General features: G+C 49.9%; 1 protein-coding gene across 2 annotated transcripts in view; it reads right to left on the bottom strand.

Annotated features, from left to right (window-relative positions):
- Positions 1–2951: 2951 nt before the first annotated feature.
- OSBPL10 (oxysterol binding protein like 10) overlaps positions 2952–21481 on the bottom strand; it is a 292172-nt gene continuing 273642 nt past the window's right edge. For both annotated transcript variants that reach the window (XM_036886119.2, XM_036886120.2), the window contains 4 exons: positions 12176–12362; positions 10291–10473; positions 6652–6805; positions 2952–4264 (listed from right to left, as the gene is read on the bottom strand). In XM_036886119.2, coding sequence (XP_036742014.2) covers positions 4220–4264; positions 6652–6805; positions 10291–10473; positions 12176–12362 — 569 coding nt within the window. In that variant the 3' untranslated portion in view covers positions 2952–4219. The remainder of the gene's footprint in view (positions 4265–6651; positions 6806–10290; positions 10474–12175; positions 12363–21481) is intronic.

The following is a 21481-nucleotide window of genomic DNA, read 5'->3' as shown; positions in this document are numbered from 1 at the left end:
CAGGGAATAGGGAGGCCCGAAAGAGGAAAAGAGAGATGGGGGGAAGGGCCAGTCTGGAACAGCCAGGATGCACATGTTTATTAAGTTCACCATTTTATATGGGCATGGTTCATGGCTCCCCAAATCTGTTATAAAAGTAACAAAGATCACTGATCACAGATCACCATAACAAAAAGAATAATAATGAAAATATTGCAAGAATTACCAGAATGTAACACAGTGATGCAGTGAGCAAATGCTACTGGAAAAATGATGCATAGTTTGCCCAATGCAGGGTTGCCACAAACCTTCAATTTGTAAAAAAGAAGAAAAAAATGCAGTATCTCTAAGTGGAACAAAACAATGTGTGCTTGTACACTGAAAACTACGAAATAGTCCCTGAAATAAATGGCAGATGACATAAATAAATGGAAAGACATCCTCTATTCATGGACTGGAAGACAGTATTGTTAAGATGTCAATACTATATGAGGTAACCTACAGAGTCACTCTAATGCCTATCAAAAATCCAATGAGGTTTTTAGCAAATAAAGAAAATTCCATCCTAAAATTTAAATGTAATCTCAAAGGACCCCTAATAAAACAACCTTTTTTAAAAAACAAAGTCTCACACTTCCGGTTTTCATAATTTACTACAAAGCAACAGTAATCAAAAGAGACTGGCATAAAGACAGCCATAGACCAGTGTTGTAGAATAGAGAGCCCAGGAATAAACTCTTGCATAGTCAAATGACTTTTGATAAGGGTACCAAAGGCCATTTAATGAGGAGAGTTTTTTCAATAAATGTTCCTAGGAAAACAGGATATCCATATGCAAAATAGTAAAGCTGAACCCTTACATAACGCTATATACAAAAATTAAGGTGGATCAAAAACCCACACACAAGAGCTAAAACTCTTAGAAGAAAACATAGGGGCATGTGTCATGAAATTAGATTTAGCAATGATTTCTTGGATGTAACAAAAGCACAAGCTACAACAGAAAAAGTAGACAAACTGGACTTCATCAAACTTAAAATCTTTTGCTCATTAAAGACACTATCACTAGTGAAAAGGCAACTGACAGAATGGGAGAATATATTTGCAAATTATATACCTGACAATGGATTAATATCTAATATATATAAAGAACTCCTATAACTCAACCTATTAAAAAACACAATTAGAAAATGGACAAAGGACATGAGTAGACAATGCTACAAAGAAGATATACAAATGGCCTATAATCACAAGAGGATGCTTGATATCACAGATCATTAGGAAAATGAAAATCAAGACCACAATGAGACAGCACTTCATACCCATTAGGATAACATCAAAACAAACCCAAAACAAAATAACAAGTGCTGGGGAAGGTGTGGAGAAATTTCAAACCTTTGGGGCATTACTATTGGGATTGCAAAATGTTATAGCCACTGTGGAAGCCACAGTATAGCAAATTCTCAAAAACTTAAACATGTAATTCTCATACAGCACTTTCACTTATATATAGAACCTATATATATAAAGAAAGGTTTGAATCCAGGGAACTCAGAAATATTTGCATTCCCATATTCATAGCAACATTTTCATAATAGCCAAGAAAGAACACAAATGTTCATAGACAGGAAAATGCATAAACAAAAGGTAATACACACACACACACACACAATAGACTACTATTCAGGCTTAAAAAGGAACAAAATTCTTATGAGCCTTGAATACATTACACTAAATGAAATAAGCCAGACACAAAAATACTAGCATGATTCCACTTACATGAGGTACTTAGTATAGGCAAATTTATAAAAACAAAGTAGAACGGTGATTGCTAAGGGTTGTGGCGGGGGGGGGTGAGGGAAGGGAAGATGAGGAGTCATTTAATGTGTACAGTTTTAGTTTGGGAAGATGGAAACTATGGAGGCAGATGTGATGGTTACACAATAATGTGAATGTATTTAATGCCACTGAATTGTACACTTTAAATGGCAAATTTTATGTTTTAAATATATATATATATATATATATATATATATTTTATCACAGTAAAAGAGTTACTTAATAAAATGTGAACTCAGGAAAAAGAATAAGTAATTGAACAAATAAAGCAAGTCCTAACAACATGGGTTGACCTATGGCCAAAATGTTGGTTCATGTTAAGTAAACTGTGGTATGATTCCACGTGCACAAAGGCCATAAATATGCAAAACAAGCATGCTCTTCAGAAATACACACATAAGATGGTTAAACACTCAAGAAGATGATTACCCAGGGAGTCAGGACAGTATAGTGTTACCTCAGGGGTCAAGGAGGGGGATACAATTTTGCAGGGACACAAAGGGGGCTTTTAAGGTCGTAACAGGTTTCTTAAGCAGTGGGTACATGGGTATTTACAATTACTCTTGGAAGTGTAATATGTTTCAATCTCCTCTGTAACCTTTCATAATTTTTTAAAAGGGAAAATGAATCCCACCACCAAAAATAAAATTTTTAAAAGTGAACCTTCCCCATGTTTTACTTCCCAGTTTATACTTTACTTTGGAGTAAAAATGGAAAATCTGGAATCACCCCAGTAATTACTTTTCAGTCTTCTCACTGAGGATTTTCTTTCTCAAATTAGAATCTATTCTGCTTTCTCTCTCAGAAATATAAATGCTTCCAACACTTTATTCTCCCAGATGTTTTAAGACTATGGACCTGAATCAGTCTACATTCTGACCGCCTGGTAACAACTTCTCATAAACATTCACTTGATATGAGTTAAATGTTCTTAGGAACTTGTCAGAAAATATTCAGAAGTAATATTTATATCTAGTAGCTTTTGTAGTGTATTTAAAAAGTTTTGATGTAAATGATTCCTATTCACTTCAAATTAACAATATCTAACCAATGAGGCTTGAGCTCATTCAGAGCCACCAATTCCAACAGAAGTTTTGAATCTCTAAAAATAAAACACACAGATAGCTATAATATTTCATCGAAATATATTTATCTAATATCTACAAAGTGTGAACAATTGGTCTTAAGAAAGCAGACAAAAGGCACAAAATTAGTATTACTACAGAGAAGCATTCATGCTACTGGATTTTATAAATATTTTCATTAGAGTGGCACAGTAAAAAATAAATTAATCATGGAGCCAAAAATCAAACACCTCATTTTTTCCTTGCTTTATATTCTAGTCATATCTTGACTTCATTTGTAAAGATTGAGGACTGAAATTCAACTGAAACCATGGACATTTGTCAGGTTTTATGTATGTTTCAATCACAGTGATTTTCTTGCAGTTTGGGTCAAACAAGAGCTGCACTTTAAAAAAAAACATTCCACAGGAAATTCTTTTCTCTTTCCCCAAACTACATACAAAATTGACGCCGTGGCTGTGCATGTTTGTATATGCATGCGTGTATTAAATTTCTAAAAGCCCTTTTTTAATCACGTAAGTAGTGAAGTCTCCATGTGATTTCTCTACTGTAAAAGCAGCAGCTTTTGAAAAACATGTATGACTAGCATGTTGAGCATGAAAAGATCTGGGGCAAGTAGATGGGAGGAAAATGCCAAGGTTCTCCCGGAGGCGCTCCGTCCTGGAAGGCTCTGACATCAATCTGTAACCGCTTCCTGCCCACCCTCCGCTCAGCAGCGAACAGCAGTTTCTCTTTCTTGAGTATAGAAAAATGAAATGTTGAAGAGGGGAGGGAAGGTGGGAATCACAACAGTCATTATGGAATGAGAGCCACCTATGCTTTACCAGGATTGAGCCGCTTTCTACCCCGTGGATGTCCACGAGGCTGTACCACTTCACCTCTGTTTCGATGGGAGTTGGCCATGTGAGAACACCCTGGTGAGTGCAAAACATTTTTGGCAAAGTGAAAAATAGAAAACTTCAAACCTTATTGATAAAAAGGAGCTCATAATGACCCACTTAAATCTTGTTAAGTGCCGTATTTACATGTAATGACACCTAGCAGACATGTACATGTAGTGCACGTGCGTGAACATACAGTGTGCCGAGAGCTCACACACAGACGTATGCACACACACATGCCCCAAATGGCTCTTGAATAAATTCAATCCAATGGTAGAATTAGGGGGTGCATTTTTCACAGTATGTAATTTCTCTCTCAAGTGCCATTTCTTGAATGTTATCAAGACGTCTCAGTGAATACCAGCAGAACCTTAATACTATTCCACTTGGATTCCTACAAAAACAGGGCTCTGAGAGCTCTGCACCTCCACCAGGTCAGTGTGCCTTCCAAAGGGGATTGAAGTACACCCAGCCATCACCCTGTAAGAGAAGGAAGGAGACATTACATGGAGGCTTCTCAGCAGGGAAACAGGAAAAACAAGATGGTCCCCAGCCTCTGCTAGGTTGGAAGCTGGGCACCACACAGAGCTCCATTAACGTGCTCACCGCTGCCACCAGCCTGTGTGTCTGTCTTGTTCCTGTTACCTCACAGCCATGCCAAGCTGGTGGGCTCACCCTCAGCCCAGCTGCTTTTTAAAGCTCATATTATCTTCACATCTTGGCATTTCAACAGGAAAAATCACAATATGACAAAAGAAGGGGGGCTTTGTTGATTTATGATTTACATCAAGGAACACTGGTTAGCCAAAAAAAGCTCTTTGAAACAGCAGGACAGAAGAAAAAAGAGGGTAGCTGGATGAACAGACAGTAGAAAAAGTAGGGGCCGCCCTGTGAGGAATTTGTGCAGACCAGTGACTGACAGCCACCAGTCTGGAGGGGAAGGCCCCACGAAGGCCCTGTCAGCGGGCCGCAGTCACAGACCATGCAGCACACACGGGAAATGACACCAAGCCACCAGCAGTGAGAAAGAGGCAAGACTCAGAGCAGTGTGCACAACTGGGTGCCGGGCCAGGGGACCCTGAGCGCTGACAATTCTGGTGTTGGGGTGGTTTGTACTCTCTACATATCCTCAGACCTTCTGTTAAGAACATACTGGCTTTTATTAAAACCAGGGGGAAGAACTGTATGGGTTATTTTATTGCTGTCATTTTGTTTTTAATGTGCAACTTTCCACAAAAGCCTGGCAAACTAGGTGTCTCAGAGGGACCAGATCCACCTCACAGAAGAATTCTTGAAGGATTTTTGTGATGGTTTTTATGTCAGTTTGACTGGCCATGGGGTGCCCAGATGAAACATTATTTCAGAGTGTGTTTCTGAGTTCATTATTCTGAGGGTGTTTCTGGATGAGATTAGCATTTGAACTGGTGGACTCAGTAAAATAGATTTCCCTCCTCATGTGAGTGAGCTTTGCCCAATCCTCTGAGATTCATCTTCTCCTACCCTTGGACTGGGATTTACACCATCGGCACCCCTGCATCTCAGGCCTTCATACGACCACCAGCTTCCCTGGGTCATCCAGCTTGCAAACAGCAGATCCTGAGGCTTTTCGGCCTCCATAATCTCACAAGCCAATTCCTCATAATAAATCTACATGTATTTACACCTATTGTTTCTGTTTCTCCGAGAACCCTCAGACAGCGTCGCCTCAACTGGGCAGGCCTCCAGAGTAGGCTCCCACTCAGAGTCTCTCAGGGCAGAGTCTCCCCATGCTGCTTCCTGTCTGAACCAGAAACCGACTTCAAAGTCTCCGTTCAACCCACAACCCTAGCTCCTGCCTCTGTTATCCCCAGAACAGTGGCTGTTTCCTGCTCTGACCGTAAGTCCACTTCAAGGTCGCTGGCTTACCCCGAAGACTAGCAGCCCCTCGGCCAAAGCCCAGACATATATCAATTGGCTCACAGTGTCTGAACTCTTTAGAATTCCTTGATGTTATGGGAATATCATATTTCTGGCTTCTAATAAAGAATTAGAGAGTCTATGATCACATGGAGGTAGGCAGCATCCACCCCCTTTAGATATGGATTCCTGGGTTGGCCCCAGTCCTCACCGGCCTGTTTCTTTTGATGCTGCCAGGCTCCTGAGGACCTGCCTTAAAAATTGTGGCTCCTACACTTTCATTATTTCCAACTCATTTCTCAGAATGCTTTCCAGTTGCTCCACAAACAACTTTAAAAAGCTTAGGGTCAAAAAATAAAAATAAAAATTTTAAAATTAAAAAAACCTAAGGGTCTCAACTGGGCACACGATGCCTTTCCCACTTGTCCCGTGGGTGGACAGTCATGTGGGTTTTATTTCTACTTTGCAATATCACCCTCCTGGATGAAGGCAGCATTTTAAGCACAGGACTTATGCTGACCTTTGCTGGCATGTCCATTAATTTGGCCCACAGGAGGCAAAGCTCTGAAAGGGTGGTTCTCCATCAGGAAGGTCCAGCCCACCCAACTGGAGGTGGGCTGTGAGGTGCTTCACAACTAATTTCTTACTAATGACAAAGTAGCAGGGGTTGTGGCTGTTTTCTTTTTGTTGTTGTTGTCTTTTAAGTAGGACAGCATCTGGACCCGCAATCCCATCCTTGCCATTCCTGGTGGCTGAGGGGCTTCTCTGAGGCAGGAGCCAGAGGAGAAGAGCCAGGTGCTCAGCTCCACCCACAGGACAGCCTGGCCCAAAGCTGGAGCCACTGCCAAGCTGCCCCAAACCTTCCCAGGACCTCCTGTGCCCCGTCCTCATTCACCAGAACTACTGCATTAGCTGGAACAAACCCCTCTGGCCCTCACTCAGGACAAGCAGCCAGCGACCGTGGCAGTTACCTCCTGGATAAAATACTTGGGCTGCCACGGTGTGCGGAGGTTCTCCCGCTTCTGTTCCTCCGCCCGCTGCTTCTCCTCCAGGCACCGCTTCTGCTCGGTGGCAGCGTCGATGTCCCCCAGCCGCAGGTGTTGCGTCACCTCCCGCCAGAGCTTCCTGGGGATGCATGAAAGACAGGAAGCAGTCAGGCCAGGGCAGCCAGCTTGAGGATAGCAGTCCTCGGCAAGGAGGGGCTGCCACAGGGAAGGGCATCTGAGGCCTCCAAGACCCCTAGAGGCAGGATTTGAACCCAGGGCTCCCAGGTTCCAAGTGTCCCCTTTTCCACTGTCCTGGGCAGCATGCCTCTCAGGCTCCAAGCATCCAGGGACTGAGTCTAAGCAGCAATACTACTACCTCTACAAACGACAATAACAGCAGACACGACACGGCGTGTGCAGTCATCTCTAAGCATGTTACTATATATCAGCTCAGCTAATAATCATCACCATGGCCCAGTGACATAGATGCTATATATCATCATCCCCATTTTAAAGAGGAAAAAATAAGACCCATTTAAGGTGAAGTGACTTGGCCAACATTAGCAAGCTGATAAATGTGAGCGATTCCCTCAGGGAACTGCAGGTCAGGATCAGACTGGGGTGGGCCGGCTCATGTGTCTCCTGCAGCATCTGCCGTCTCCCCACGTCCCTCTCTGCCTCCTCCACTCGCTGTGGAAGGTGGCCTCGGTGGGCTGCTGTCTGCTGGCCGCTCTCCCCTCCAGGAATGCCCAGGACCATCCCGACTCACACATACTCTGTTCTAGAGGGCAAGCCCCATGCACTTCCTCACTGAAATGCATCAGGAGCAGTCCAGCCAGGGTTCACGTGAAAGGAGCTATCAGATCCTGGGCGGTGAGCACTCCCTCCATGGCCCTGGGGGAATGATGCCTCTGCAGTGAGGGGGACTCACACCCGGGTCAGGGAGCACCCCCACAGCACAGTGCCCCGGGCCTGTCCGTGAGCGCCCCACGCAGCAGGAAACCTGGGGTGTCAGCACATCGGGCCCAGAAAGGGCAGACAGGGCTGCCAGCAGAGCAGGGGCAACAAGCAGCCCCTTCGGAAGGGGTCAGAACCCAGGTACCAGCAAGGGTCGAGCTCCTGCAGCAAGCTCAGCCTGCTCACTGGGCCCACCGAGTCCCCCGCAGAGACCCAGGAGCGATGGCCCCAAATTACAGCAGGAAGAACCTCTGGGAGGGGGAACAGCCAGGCCCCGCTGGCCTCCCAGCGCTCACCTTTTCAACTGCACCCTGACAGAAGGCTGGCTAACTAAAGTGAGGTGACGGAAGGACAGGGCCGGGGTCAGGTCCTCACCACTGCCCGCACCCGCCGCTCACAGCCAGGCATGGCACAGCCGGGCAGGGGTGCTCTCACGCGCAGGGGCTCCCGGGATAAATCACATCCTAAGTGGGTGGCCCCACAATCAGAAGGCAGAGACCCCAAGGACTGGAGAGGCAGTAGTGTGACAAGAACTGGCGCAGACACACACACACACATGGCAACCAACCAGGAGAGCCACCGAGGCTCCTCGTCCAGGGAAGGCTCCAACCTCAGGCTAAAGGGAAAAGCGCAAAGGTCACGAGCCTTCCGAGTGCAGAGGGTGGAGCAAAGCAAAGCAGAGAGGAAGCCACCAGGAGCCCTCTCTGAGGCCATGACACTATCCCGGCGAGTGGCCAAGGCAGGTGCGGCTGGCATTGCAGCGCCCTGAGGGTCTGGCCAAGGCAGGGTGCCTGCTCAAACCAACCCTGGGCAGCCCGGACAGATTTACAGAGTGGGCAGACAGTAAAATACCTTCACACTACCCCTAATGGGGCAGTGGTTCCCTTCGCAGGGGTCAGCTGGGGACCGGAGGCCTCCCCAGGAATGGCGCCACCATGAGGCCACCACACTTGGCCTAACGACTGGCCCCCCAGCCATGCAGATGGTCCCTCCTTCACCTGTGCAGGTAAGGCCTGCAGACCCAGCAAGGTGAGTGGGCTGTAATGCTCTGAGCAGCCAGGGAGCCCCTGGACCAGCCACTCCACCTCCCAGGGCTTTTCCTCTGTAGAGAATAAGGTGGACTGGGCTCAGTTTCCCTAGTCCTCTCCATGTTTCAGCAAAGTCTGCATATGCAAGACACAAAGAGGTATTACACCTTCTCTCTCACATGGGTACCAGACTCCATCCCCACTCAAGGCTGAGTTCTGAGTTCCCAGGAGCCCTCTAAGGCTGTGGCAGGAGACAGAGATCCATCCCCATCTCTCTCCTGTCGCAGCCTGTCCTCATCCAGCTACTAAAACCCAACAGGCAGGGTGGAAATGCCAACAGGCGAGAGGTCATGCCCTCCCTTTGGACACAGAGAAGGTTACTGAATAAACAGATCAACAAGAAAGCGCACTAACCCTACAGCAAAGCAAAGTTGCCGGAGATACGGAAGCCTTATGTTTATGAAGCTCAGTTACAATGTACCATTTAGACACACTGTTGTACCCCTACCTTGTTTCCACATAGTCAGCACCTTTTCCATTTGGCTACAAACTCTTCCTGTAATAATAAACCCTTTTATAGAATCACCTGTAATTTCACTTCAAGCTGTACATCATTAAAAAAGCAGCAAGCTTTTGGATAGAAGCAGGAATCAGAAAACATTTTCTGTAAAGGGCCAGACACTAAACATGTTGGCTTTGCAGGTCAACTACTTAACTGCCATCGTAGCAGGGACGCAGCTATAAACAGCATGTGAACAAATGGTCACACTGCATTCCCAGAAAACTTCATAAAAATCAGCCACAGGCTGGATTTTGGCCCATGGGAGCTATAGTTTCCTGACCTCCTGGATTAAAGAATAAAAGGCATATTCCAAGAAGATTCTGCTTCTGTGCCTGCGTAAAGATCACATCAAGTGGCTGCAGCCTATTCATATGAGAGTGCACATGCGAACTGAGCAGGGGCCCAGCATTTATTTAACTGTTTTCCTATCGTGGGACAGTTAGGTGGGTTCTCTTTCTTCTTTTTGTTTGTTTCATTTTCTTCTTTTAAAAAAAATACCCAAATTTTATATTTAAAACCTTTTCTGAATTTAAGAATTTTCCCTTAGAACAGATTCCCAGAAGTGGAACACAACGTTAAAGTGAATCCACGAACTTAAAGCTTCTGATCCGTGCAGCTGAACTGCACACATCCCCACTATGAGCACAGGGTAGACAGTGTCACTTTTATCACACCCTGCAGACATCAAATTTGTTTTTTAATTGTGTTGTCATCTGCTAAGGAAAAATGAAAGCCTCTCCTTGCTGCCCTGCATAGCTCTTTGGTTACAGGCAACTGTCTGTATTTAACTCAGCAATTAAGCAACAGACCAGCTGCTAAGTTGACAAACTCCTTGAGGACAGACATTAAAGTCGGCTGTGGACCATCATCACAGTCCACCCCGTAACTGTGGAAAAAGTAAACTGAAATCTGCAAAGGATCAATAATCTGAAGTGATAGAGGAAAATTCAAGTATCTAAAAAAAGGACAGCATGACTCCTGGATGCCACCATTCGCTGAGCTTGCGAAGGCTTCCTCTCTGCCCCGAGTCAAGTGCTGAGGACAGCGACACTGAGGGACTCCTGGTCTGGCTCCCACCTGGACTCCATGGGCCCCTGCTTCTCCAGAGGTCTGATCTTCTTCGGATACGCCGGCAGTGCGGTCGTGTCGATGACCCTGGTCTCCCCATTGCTGTAGGTGAATTCCAAGGTACCGTTCCACTCCCCGTGGGCTTTACAAACAATGGTGTTGCTTGGATTGTGCTTCACTTCTGCTGTGACCCTGACAGAGTGAAGGATTCAAATGAACACACTTTGCACAATTATAGAAACAGACTAACTTCAGAAGGTGGATTTGCATTTAGAGATTTCTTTGTGGAATGGCTGGCAGGAGGGATCATTCTTTGAAGTTTTGCTCAAAGATTAGCTATTAAAACAGGATCTAATATCCTTAAACAGAAAACGAAAGCATTGGTGGAAAAACTAGTGAGATATGAGAAATGTCTGGAGGTCAGTTAATAGTAATACAGCCGTGTTGATCTCTTAGTTTTGGTAAACACACAAAAGCTTACAGAAGATGTTTTTACTAGAGTTGAAATCAAGCAATTCAGCGGAAACGGAATCCACCCTTCCCCTCCTGCTGTGGCATTCAACAGCACTACATTTAGCCACCAAAAGGGTGCATGAGTCGAGGGGTAACTTTTCAATCCTTAAGTGAGTTGTCAGCCTGTAGACAGCTGCTCACAGTCCACCAGGGTCACACTGCAAAGGGGTAGGGGTGGGGGTGGGGACGCACATCCCAGCAACTGCATGTTCCTCTGAGCCAAGGCTGAGCAAAATTGAGACTCTCAGCCTTGCATGAACACTGTCCCACTCACAGCAGCCACTCCAAGGGACCACCTGGCCTCACAAGGGTCTTTGTGCGGCCTCCCGCTTCTCCTGCCGGGCCTGAGGTCTCTCGCTCTGGGTGAACACAGACCCACTCTCTGTCTCCACCCTGACACTGGCCGCAGACCGAGTAGCATGGCAAGAACAGGGAAGCCTGCTCCAAAGCAGCCCAGTGTGGGAGCAAAGCTCCCCTCTTTCTAATGGCCAGCTTAGGCTGGATGTAGGGTTTTCAAACATAGGCGTGGAAGCTTTCTCCCCGAGCCTGAACACAGCCCCGGTTCCTAGGTGGGGAGGCAATGGCCCACGGGCGGCACCAGGGACCTTCCAGGCCATACACAGGGGAAGGCGCTCATGGTGTGCTGGTGAGGGGCGAACTGGCTCTTCAGAAGGGAAGCAGCAGCTCGTAGCCCTCGCTGATTCCTGCGGTGCCCCAGTACCAGCCAGGATTTCAGGCTCCCAACATGGGGGAGGGACATGGGGCTGGTGGGAAGGGCTCCAAATGGCCACTTCCCCAGTGACCCGCTGGCACCCTCAGGTGAATGCCATACAGAAAAACACGTTCTCAGAACGGGGCAAAGAAGGGAACGTGCTCACACAGTGATCTGCTCCAGGGGAGCAGCTCTGATAAATGGAGCAGTAAGAACAACTGATGGCTTCCCTCAAATGGCAGAGGTCTCCTGAAATTTCTTAGGACCCGGCTTCCCCAGCTTCCAAAGGACATGGCTCTACCCTCACAGATGATACAGGATTCGGGATATTTAATGAAGCCAACTTGGCCCAGAATAGAGAGGTGTCAGGCAGCGCCTGAGCCCACAGGTCCAGCTGCTCCATGCGACGGCCTCGGAAGGCTAAGTTTACCACAACAAACGGAAGCGCCTTTCACTCTCTGGTGCGTGTTCTGTGAACACATCCCGAAGGGTTTCACTGTGAGTGTAGACAGACATGAGGGGGCCAAGAGGCACCCCTTCTGACCAAGGTCAGTTAGCTTTATCTCGATTTTCAACTCATCCCATGGCTGGACCCAACCTTCTAGTGGAGAAAAGACAGTCGGGGCCTCCTGATCAGACACGGATGGTGCCTCCCTGGCCGCCTCCTACCTGTGGACTTTCCCTCCATAAAAAGGCTTCGTGTGGAATGTCACCGTTGCTGTGTACCCCGTCTTGGCACAGGCGACGCTGACTTTTCCTCCAAGCTCCACCCACGGGACGGTGAGAATGGAGCGAGCGTAGGCACTCGGCAGGGTGAACACGTACTCCTCCCCGTGTTCCAGGAGCCTCAGCACACCTCCAGGGAGAGAGGAGTAGGGTTAGGCGCACAGACACGAGAAAGGGCCACTGGGGGTCAAGAGACACGAGGATGAGGAACCAAACAGCCTCCGGCAATGGATGTCCCATCTCCTTGCCCTGCACAGGTCAGCCGTTCGCTGGCCATGGATTTACCGACTATGTGGCTCTACTCTGTGCAAGGCACTGAGAATGACCACAGTGACCAAAACAGGTCCACTTTCTGCCCTCAAGGAGCAGAGAAAGGTGGTCAATAATTAATTACCAGGCAAATGAAAATTTGTAACTGTGACAAAGGTGGGAGGGAGAGGAACCATACAGGCTTCCAACAGGAGTCAACCTAGAAATAGAAATTTCCCTAAGGAAGAGATGCTTGAGCTGGGTAAGAGCTGAGTAGGTACAGGGGGATGGAAAAGCATTCCAGGAAGGGGAAGAGCATGTACAAAGGCCCTGTGGTGAGCACGCAGGGGCTGAGCAGAGGGCCCATCTGCACTGTAGACAGGGCAGTAGTGTGGGCAGACGTGGAGACTGGCCTGGTAAGCAGGGACCAGACCCTGTCTTTTAAACTTTGACACAGTGTATGTTAAGAGTTTTGCCTTTATCCTGAGAGCAGCAGAGATGACCCCAATGGTTCTCATGAGGTCAGAGAAATCAGACTGTACAACTGCCATCAGCAACCTGCGGGCGACATCTGTCACGAGTGGGAGCTCAACACTCACAGCCCACTTACCTGCCCATCAGGGGTTCTCCAACCTAGGATCCAAGCATTAGGCCTGGAGAGGTACTAATCCTCTGCAAACAATGTGAAAGTATAGGGTTTAAGGGCCACAGTTTTCATCAAATTCTCAAAGGTTAATGTGATCACGCCCAAAATGCCCCAGCCCTCAGGGCTGCTGTGTGGTTTGTCCACTGCACACAGGTGCCCGCCAAGGGCTGAAAGCCAGCTCTTGCTGGGGCTTATCTGGCTGGACACCGCAGGACTGCCTCGGTGTCAAGAGGCAGCATTTCCCTTTACCAGAGGTTCATCCGGGCTGTCAAGGCCCTGAGAAATGGACTGAGGGCTGAGGTTTGTTCCATCTAAGGCACCTTTTCAGCACCCCTTTCTGGCACTGGCACTCAGCTCCCTGTCTGAATGCCCTCATGCACTTCTCCGGCTCATTCCCAGCCCGGCAGTTATCAAGGGTACAGTGAACCTTGGGAAGGAACGTTCTGTCTCACCAGACACAGGAGACCAGAGGTGGTCAGTGCTGTCCCCTCCCTGGGCCCCTGGCGCTCCCCTGAACAGAGTGAGGATGGGGTCACTGGTACAACATGGCACTTTCTGGCTGTCACACACTCCTGGAGGCTTCACCACCTCCTTGAAGCTTCACGACTACTCTATGTGACAATAATTATTATCCTTTTAAAATAAGGATAAGGAAACTGAAATTCAGATTAAGTAACCTGGCTGGTCAGCGTCTCTCTTAGGCTAGCAGGCATCTCAATCAAGTAGAGCTAGAATTTGCCAGCAGAGAGGGTGTGTGTGTGTGTGTCTGTATGTGTGTGTCTGTGTGTGTGTGTCTGTGTGTGTGTCTGTGTGTGTGTGTCTGTGTGTGTCTGTGTCTGTCTGTCTGTGTCTGTCTGGCTGGCTGGCTGAGTTTCTAAAGTCATTAAGAAGATGTATCCAACTGTAATTCCATTTACCCTTGACAGTTCCTTTAGTGAGACCATGTGCTACAGTCCACGGGCCCACGCCAGGCTTGTCTGGAAGCAGCAAGCCCACTGTCGGAGCTACTCACCTGCTCACGTGTGCTCAGGGGCTTGGCCTCCCCCAGGGTGGAGGGACGCTCACATACGTGGGCACCTGCAAGAGCTGAGCCCACCAGGGAAAAGCACAGGTGTGGGCCACACACATCCCGTGGGCAGGACTGGAGGGCAGATGCTACAGCAGCATTGAGAGCTCCCTCCCCCAGGCCAGGAGTGTAACTGAATGTGTGTGATGGGAATGCCCGGGCAGCACAGCTCCACAAACAGGCCTCACCCGGGCCCCCCGACAGGCCACAGAAGCCCCTCCTGAAGGCCAAGCACCACGCAGCCAAATGCTCCCGTCTGACACCCATCCCCCCCACCCCAGGAGCCCGAGGCCTCGGCGCAGGGCACTGGAGGACAGCGGCCTTGGGGATCTCAGCCCTTGCGGCTTCTGCCCAGGACCCTGGTGTGAGAACTGCTGTTTGATATACTCTCGGTTTCAAAGGCCACTTTGTGCCTGACTTCCTCCTGTAGGGCTGCGTGAGAAGACAGCCCAAAGCAGGTGGCAAACTGCCAAACACAGGCATGGCACTGGCAGTCAAGAACCAGAGCGAACAGCGAAGAGGGTGAGAGGGCGACTAAAACCTCGCATTTCCCAGTTCTCCCCACAAGCCCGTGGTCCTCCTGCGGCAGTCGCATTCCCAGAACCCCAGAGCCGGTGGCAGCCGGAGAGGCCCCTGGACCCCAGAGGGGAGACCCCTGGACCCCAGAGGGGAGGCTCCAGCCCAAGGCAGCCAGCCCAGGGATGAAGCCCCTGCCCTCCGTGCTAACAGCCCCCGGGGCACAACCCTCCTGGGTGGCCAGTGGGCCTCCGGCAGCACTGCCTTGCCCCCAAGCTCCCGCAGCAGGCCCTTCCAGTCTAGGGGGCAGTGCCCAGGACTCTCGCCCACACGCCCACCTGGCCGGCAGCCTCTCCTCAGAACAGGACCATACACCCACCAGCCCGCATGCCACATCCACCTGGCCTCACTGACAAACAGCCCTCGTGAGGTACGACTGTCTGACCAGCACGTTCTCTACAACACAGTCACATGGAGAACTTGCCATTTTTGTCAAGACCCCGGACGAGGATCTTGGAGGATCACTCCCAGTCCTCTGTCACCCCCCCAGCCTTCTCTGAGCCTCAGTTTCCTCAACTGAGACACGGAGCTGTGGAGTCTGTACCTCAGAGGAAATGAGGGAGAGAGGACGCCTCTGCAGCTCACCCAGAGCGGACGTGCCAGGGTCCTGAGGTCGGATCCCTGCTCCCCCTCCTCCTCTAAAGCAGTGCCCTGATGGGTGAGTTCTTAGTGGTGGCATTTCCTTTTGGAAATAAAGAAGAAATCTCAAAGTCTGGCGGTGGCCTGTGCCCATGGGGGATGCAGAGGTACCCACACCCTCACCTTTAGAAAAATATCCTCCAAACCAAGGTGAATCTCCCTCGTGTACACAGAAATCAGTGGGCCCCAATGCCCAGCTTCTCTGAAGTGCTAGCAAGACCACACTCCTCTGGCTCTTCTCTGAAACTCCATCCGTGTTTGCTTACTTGTTAAGGTACCCAAAGTATGTCTTCTTCTCAGCTTCTCAGGACTAACTCTATTTTTTCAGGGTTGCCTTAAAAAAAACAATGTCCCTGATATGAATAAAAGACTACATTAAAGCTTGACTTACAAACAGGACCACAAACGAAAGTTCCTCCTTAATTAGCCTAGGAGCCGAAAGAGGCTGAAAAATGCTAAAGAGTCACTCCTTCCAGGCCAAGGTTTGCGCTCCAGCTGGGAGATGCTCCTTTTAAACCCCACATACTGATTTTACAATAAACACAAGGCAAAGCATTAAGATTTTCAAACTGATACATTTAAAATAATTTTGCACCCACTCTGAGGAACCAAAATATTCCAGTAGGTGGTAAGCCGTTTAGTCTGGAAAGCACGGATCACAGGAAGTTAACTCTGGGGAACTGGCCTGCAGGCCCCGCCAGCAAGGGCCTTCGTAAGCACCAAGCCAAGGTGTCACTTATACTGACAGCCAAAGCAGGTGGAACCATCTTTCCCCAGAGACTCGGCTAAGTAGCTGGGTCCCCTGGGCACCTGTGCCCCCGGGGCAACGGGCTGCAGGAGCAGGCGAGGGGCCCGGCGCCCAGGCAGTGCAGGTGGGTGCGAGCGGAGGGCTTTTTGCCACCTCCTGGAGGGCAGCGGGGATGGCTGAACAGTGTCTCAATTAGGGGCTGTCAGTGCCGGAGCCTGAGGACCCACCGTGGGGGTGGGGGTGGGAGCAGCCCCTAGGCTGAATTCAAGGCAGAATGAAGCCCTGTGTAATGGCACTTTATTGCAGCCAAATAGGCCACAGCCTAGAGGCAATGCTCAAAGGTAAGCCCCTGTATTTACAGACAAAACTTCAAGTGGACCCACCTAATTTTTAAAATGAGGGGCTGGAAAAAAAATGTTACTTGAAACCCAAGCAACATGTTCACAGAATCCAAGTGAGAAGAGAAACATCCCGCCTCCCACTAGTCCACCCCAAGGGAGCTCTGAGCACAGCGGCCAGAACCATCTGCTTTGAAGTTTGGGGGGTCTTAGAAGTATTTTATATGGAAAATAGAATCATGTGTGTTACAGAGTGCACATTTAATTAGCATGAAAGAAAGGGTGAGGTAGCTACGGGAAAGACAGGCAAACCGAGGGCCTGAGGAGGAGCAGCCCAGGGTTCCTGGCCGTTTTCAAGCCATCCCCAGCCGCGACGCCCGTGTCCAGGGCGTGGCTGTGCAGAGTCTCTCCCCCGGATTTTCCTTTCTGATTTCAGTACCCTACTGAGAATTCTAAGAATTTTCAAGGAGGTAGAAACAGTGAGAGTAGCACCTTCTAACTCTGCCTGAGGGACGGCTGCAGCTGTGGGCCTCGGACAGCGTGTTACATGTTCCGTGGCTTGTGTGTTATATGGTCCCCCACCCACTGCGGCAAGAGCCCCCTGCGGTATCCCAGGAGCCCTGGGCTGTGCACAGTGAGTTAAGGCCCTGGTCGCTAACCACGGGTGTTGGGATCGGGAGAGCAAAGACCCCAAAGCATCAGAGGCTGACCCCAGGGAGACACGACACTCAGCAACTGTCAAGGAGAGAGTAAGGGTGTCAGCTCACCTCTGGGGTGGGGTGGGGAGGTGGGCAGGGGTAGGACGACCCCCACTCTCAAGTACAGCTCCAGAGGAGGTGAGTGAAGGGAGGCCAGGGGTTCTACAGGCCTGGGGAAGGAGCCCGGGGGTGGGGAAGTGGAAGGCTGGAGGCACCAGAGGACTGGCAGGGCGGATGGGGGCCCAGACCCAGATGGAGGGGCAGGAGCAGACTGTGTGGGAGGAAGGGCTGGCATCCGCACAGCCACTCGGGCAGCGTGCTCACACGTCGCCTCCTCACCAGAGCCCCCTGGCTGTAGGTGGCTGGGGCAGCGCAGCCGCTATTTGACAAGAAAAGGCAGCACCCAGAGGCTGGGAAGAGATGGAGTCTCTCTGGTATCACCAGAATTCCCTAACTCACCACTTCTGCAAATCATTGGCCTTATGGGAAACTGCCACATATTCATCTGAAGTCTGGCACCCTGCCCAGGGGCCCAGAGTCTGGGAGGTACCCCCCATAAACTAATTTGAGGACCTGCCGTTTCTCATGCCTTGACAGTGGCAGCAGGCACTTCTGCAGAGGGGGGGCGGAAATTCCCAGAAAGGAATCTGAATAAACATTTACTGAGGCTGGAAAGTACATCTGGTCTTATCAGAAGACGTTATATTCACCAAGCACGTATGAGGGCTAATCACAGCTTTAAGGGGTGTGTGTAGCAGGGAGAAGAGAAAAGAAACAACTTGTCTACCTGCTTCCAGCTTTGCACCTGGGCCCTCCCTGCCCACCGTCACCCTCTCCTTCACAGGGGCCAGGGGTACGCTGCTAAAATCGTGCGCACGCTCCACGCACTGCTCTCTCCTTCAGAGTAAAAGCCCAAGTCCCTCCAGGCCCCTCCAACCAGCCCCCCTGGTCCAGCACCTCCTCTCTTGGCCTCGTCTCCTCTGCTCCAGCCTCACTGGCCTCTGTGATGTTCTCAGAGCAGCCCAACCACAGGTCCCAACTCAGGGCATTTGGGACCCTGTCCTTTCTGCTTGCACACCCCTTCTTAAGCATCCACATGGCGCATCTTTTCCTCCTTCAAGCCTGCCCATTAAATATCAAAATGTCCCTCCACCCAGCACCCCAGTTTCTAGTGGCCTCTCCTGCACATTAGCACCAGAAATCATCTATGGCACTGCAGATCTCCCACACACGCCCTGTTTTCTGTGTGTTTCGCCCATTAGAAATCAGCTCCCCCAGGGCAGTATTTCTGTCTGTCCTGTCACTGCTGTGCACCTGGCACCAAGATCGGTGCTGTTCATTCTACAAATGAATGGATGAACAATAAATGAGCAAGGAAACCCACGGGGTTATCTGAGCCAGCCCCAGATCCGTGCAGGAAGTAGACACACTTAGAAGTGTCTCTATAGAGTGTGCAGGGAATCTTCAACTCCCATGGGGTGTAGGTGTGAACAGCCTCAAAGCTCTGCCCTCTCTAGCAAACCAGCAGATTTCATGGTCAAATATTATTATGTGGGAAATTTAGAATAAATAATAAAAATTGAATCTCCTGAACAACAATTTTGGTTTTAAATAAGGGGGGAAACTTAACCAATACAAACCTCGGGGCAGTAGGTGGGCCTTTGGCAGCCCACAGAAACACAGCCTGGTAAGTCAAGATCAGGATCAATGGCACTCCCACTTCTTATTACAAACCCACCTCCACAAATCAGCACAAACACAAACCTCCCACACGGGTCCTCAGCAACCCTCTTCCTCGCATTATTCTCCCTGAATTCAGCAATAAGAGCTACCCGAGGTGTTCAAACCCTAGCTCTCTGCTCAGGGCGCTCCAGGAGTCCCGGGCCTGGGCGAGGGCAAGCTTGTAGGAACCTGCCATAGGGCTTTAAGCTGAACGGGCAGCTCTGAACCCTGTTGCAAGCTCGGGGGAGAAGAAAGAGTTGAAGGCAGAAGGGGTCCCTGGGATCCGAACAGAGCTGGTTCCTGTAGGAAATCCCCAAGCCCATACCTCTACCCGTCACCATCCGTAAGCACGTTTGTCTTCTCAGCTTCAGGACACAGGCTTCAGCAGCCCTGCCTATGCCCCTAAAGGGACCCTGAAGTCCTCTGGCCAGCTGCCACCTTACCTGGTCCTCCACCTGCTGCTCACTCCACCCCCCCTATATTCCTGGGCTTGTGGCCTCCTGTGATCCCCAGATCCTCTCCAATTCTGATTTTTCATCCACAGGTCAGAGATGAGTTGATGACAGATGGTCCCTGCCTCACAGAGAGGCCAGCACCTTCCTGCAGCCCTCCTCACTGGGCTGGGGTGGGGCAGGAGCCGGGGGTGTGGGTCGGGGGGTGCATGTGCCGCCAGGCATCAGCATGTGCCCTGGGAAGTTGGTCTGTCTCTCAGGCCCCTCTTCTGTAAAGCGAGCAGCAGCTGGACTCATCACCAGTCTGCTAAGCATTTTGAAGCAACTGAACACTTTTGGAAATGAGACTCTTACAGGGAGGTCCGACAGGTAAACAGGTAAGGGTGGAGATGCTCAGGCCAGAGAGCAGCTGTGGGGGAGCAGGAGCCCCTTGGCTCCTCCCTTCTGCCATCCCGTGGCCTGAACCCCTCTACAGGGCCCCAGGATTCTCTATGGCACATCTGGAAACCCAGGGATCTGAGAAATGGATAGAGGCTCTTTTACCTACAAGATTCCACGGTCCTGTCATGACTGGTAACAACCCCCTAAGAAGAAAGCCCACTTCTGACACCGCTCTCCCTTTACAACAGCCATCAAAGCTGGACAAACATCCTGGATTAGGATTTTCCTGAAATGGTTGCAATGTTGCACTCCCACAAGAGAGCACATAAGGGGGAAATAATATTCGTTATTGGTGTGATTGATTTAAAGAGGAAGGAATGTGTTCATCCTTCCCTCAACATTAACAACTCATCCCCATCTGAATCATGGAGAAAGCCTACGCCTCCATGGCCCAAGGTCATCCTGGTGAAAACTAAGTCCCTGGCCTCCTTCACAAACTGAAGACTCTCCCTTCACTGAATTTCTTGACCTGACTGACCCTTGAGAGGAAAATGCAATCAGTGTAGCCTCAGTTGGCTAAATATTGAGCCTGGGTGTACAGAAGATTCCCAAGAATGACCGACATTGATGCTGGGCTCATCTGTGCACTTTCTGGAGTTCAGCTGATGGCCCTCTCACCTGCTTGAAATCCTTCCTCCCCTTGGCTTGCAGGGAGCTCCTTCTCCGGCTGCCTCTCCGTCTCTGGCCACTCCTGGTCGGGCTCCTTGCCTGCGCACCTCTTAATACTGGAGGGCTGCAGGGATCGGTGCTCAGCGGACCCTCCCCACAGACCTCCAGCCTGCAAATACAACTGTCTACCCCAGCACCCCACTTGGACATCTAAACGTAACACAGCCCGGCTGAGCTCCCACACTCCCCCTCCAAACCGGGTCTCCCTCCTCCAGCCCCCAGTGCCCCTCATCTCAGTGAATGGCTGCTCCATTCCTCTACTTGCTCAACTCAAAGCCTTGGCATCACCCTTCTCTCACACCCCACATCTGATCTAGACGGAAATGCTCTCGGCTCTGCTTCAGAGTACACCCCAACTCTTGCCACGTTTTCCCTCCTCCACTGTTTCCAGCCTGGTCAAGCCACCATCATCTCTTGCCTGGATTCTTATCATCTCCTAACTGGTCTTCCTGCATCTACCTTTACCCCTCTTATGGTGTTTTCAGCCAGCAGCTGGAACAACCTCACTAAACTGCACGTCAGATCCTGGTACTCCTGGCTGACACCTTCAACAGCCTCACAGCTCCCTCAGCTGAAAGCCGACATCCCCAGCAACGCCCTGGAGTCCCTACGTGACATGGCCACAGTCACCTCCCTGACCTCACCTCCACTGCTCCTCACCTGGCTCACCTGGCTCCAGCCACACGGGCTTCCTGTCTTCCACCAACATGCCAGGGACCACCCTGCCCCCAGGGCTCTGGCTTGCTCTTTCTGCCATATACATTCTTCCCCTGATCAACATGGCTTTTCCTTCATTACCCTGTTCGGGCCTTTGCCCAAATGTCACTGCCTCGGTGAGGTCCTCCCAGCCCCATCCCATGCCAAAGCCCCACTGCCTGCTCCCCAACACTGCCAGGTGTCTCCCCGCTTTGTAGTTTGACACCCAGCACAACTGTATTTCCCTGGTACAATACAAGTGGAACAGAAGCTTCACAAGGACAGAGATTTTTTGTCCGCTTTGCTCAT

Source organism: Manis pentadactyla, chromosome 14, assembly GCF_030020395.1.
Source record: "Manis pentadactyla isolate mManPen7 chromosome 14, mManPen7.hap1, whole genome shotgun sequence".
NCBI classification, from domain to species: domain Eukaryota; kingdom Metazoa; phylum Chordata; class Mammalia; order Pholidota; family Manidae; genus Manis; species Manis pentadactyla.
The sequence above is the reverse complement of the archived record's forward strand: the minus strand, read 5'-3'. Positions and strand labels throughout refer to the sequence as shown.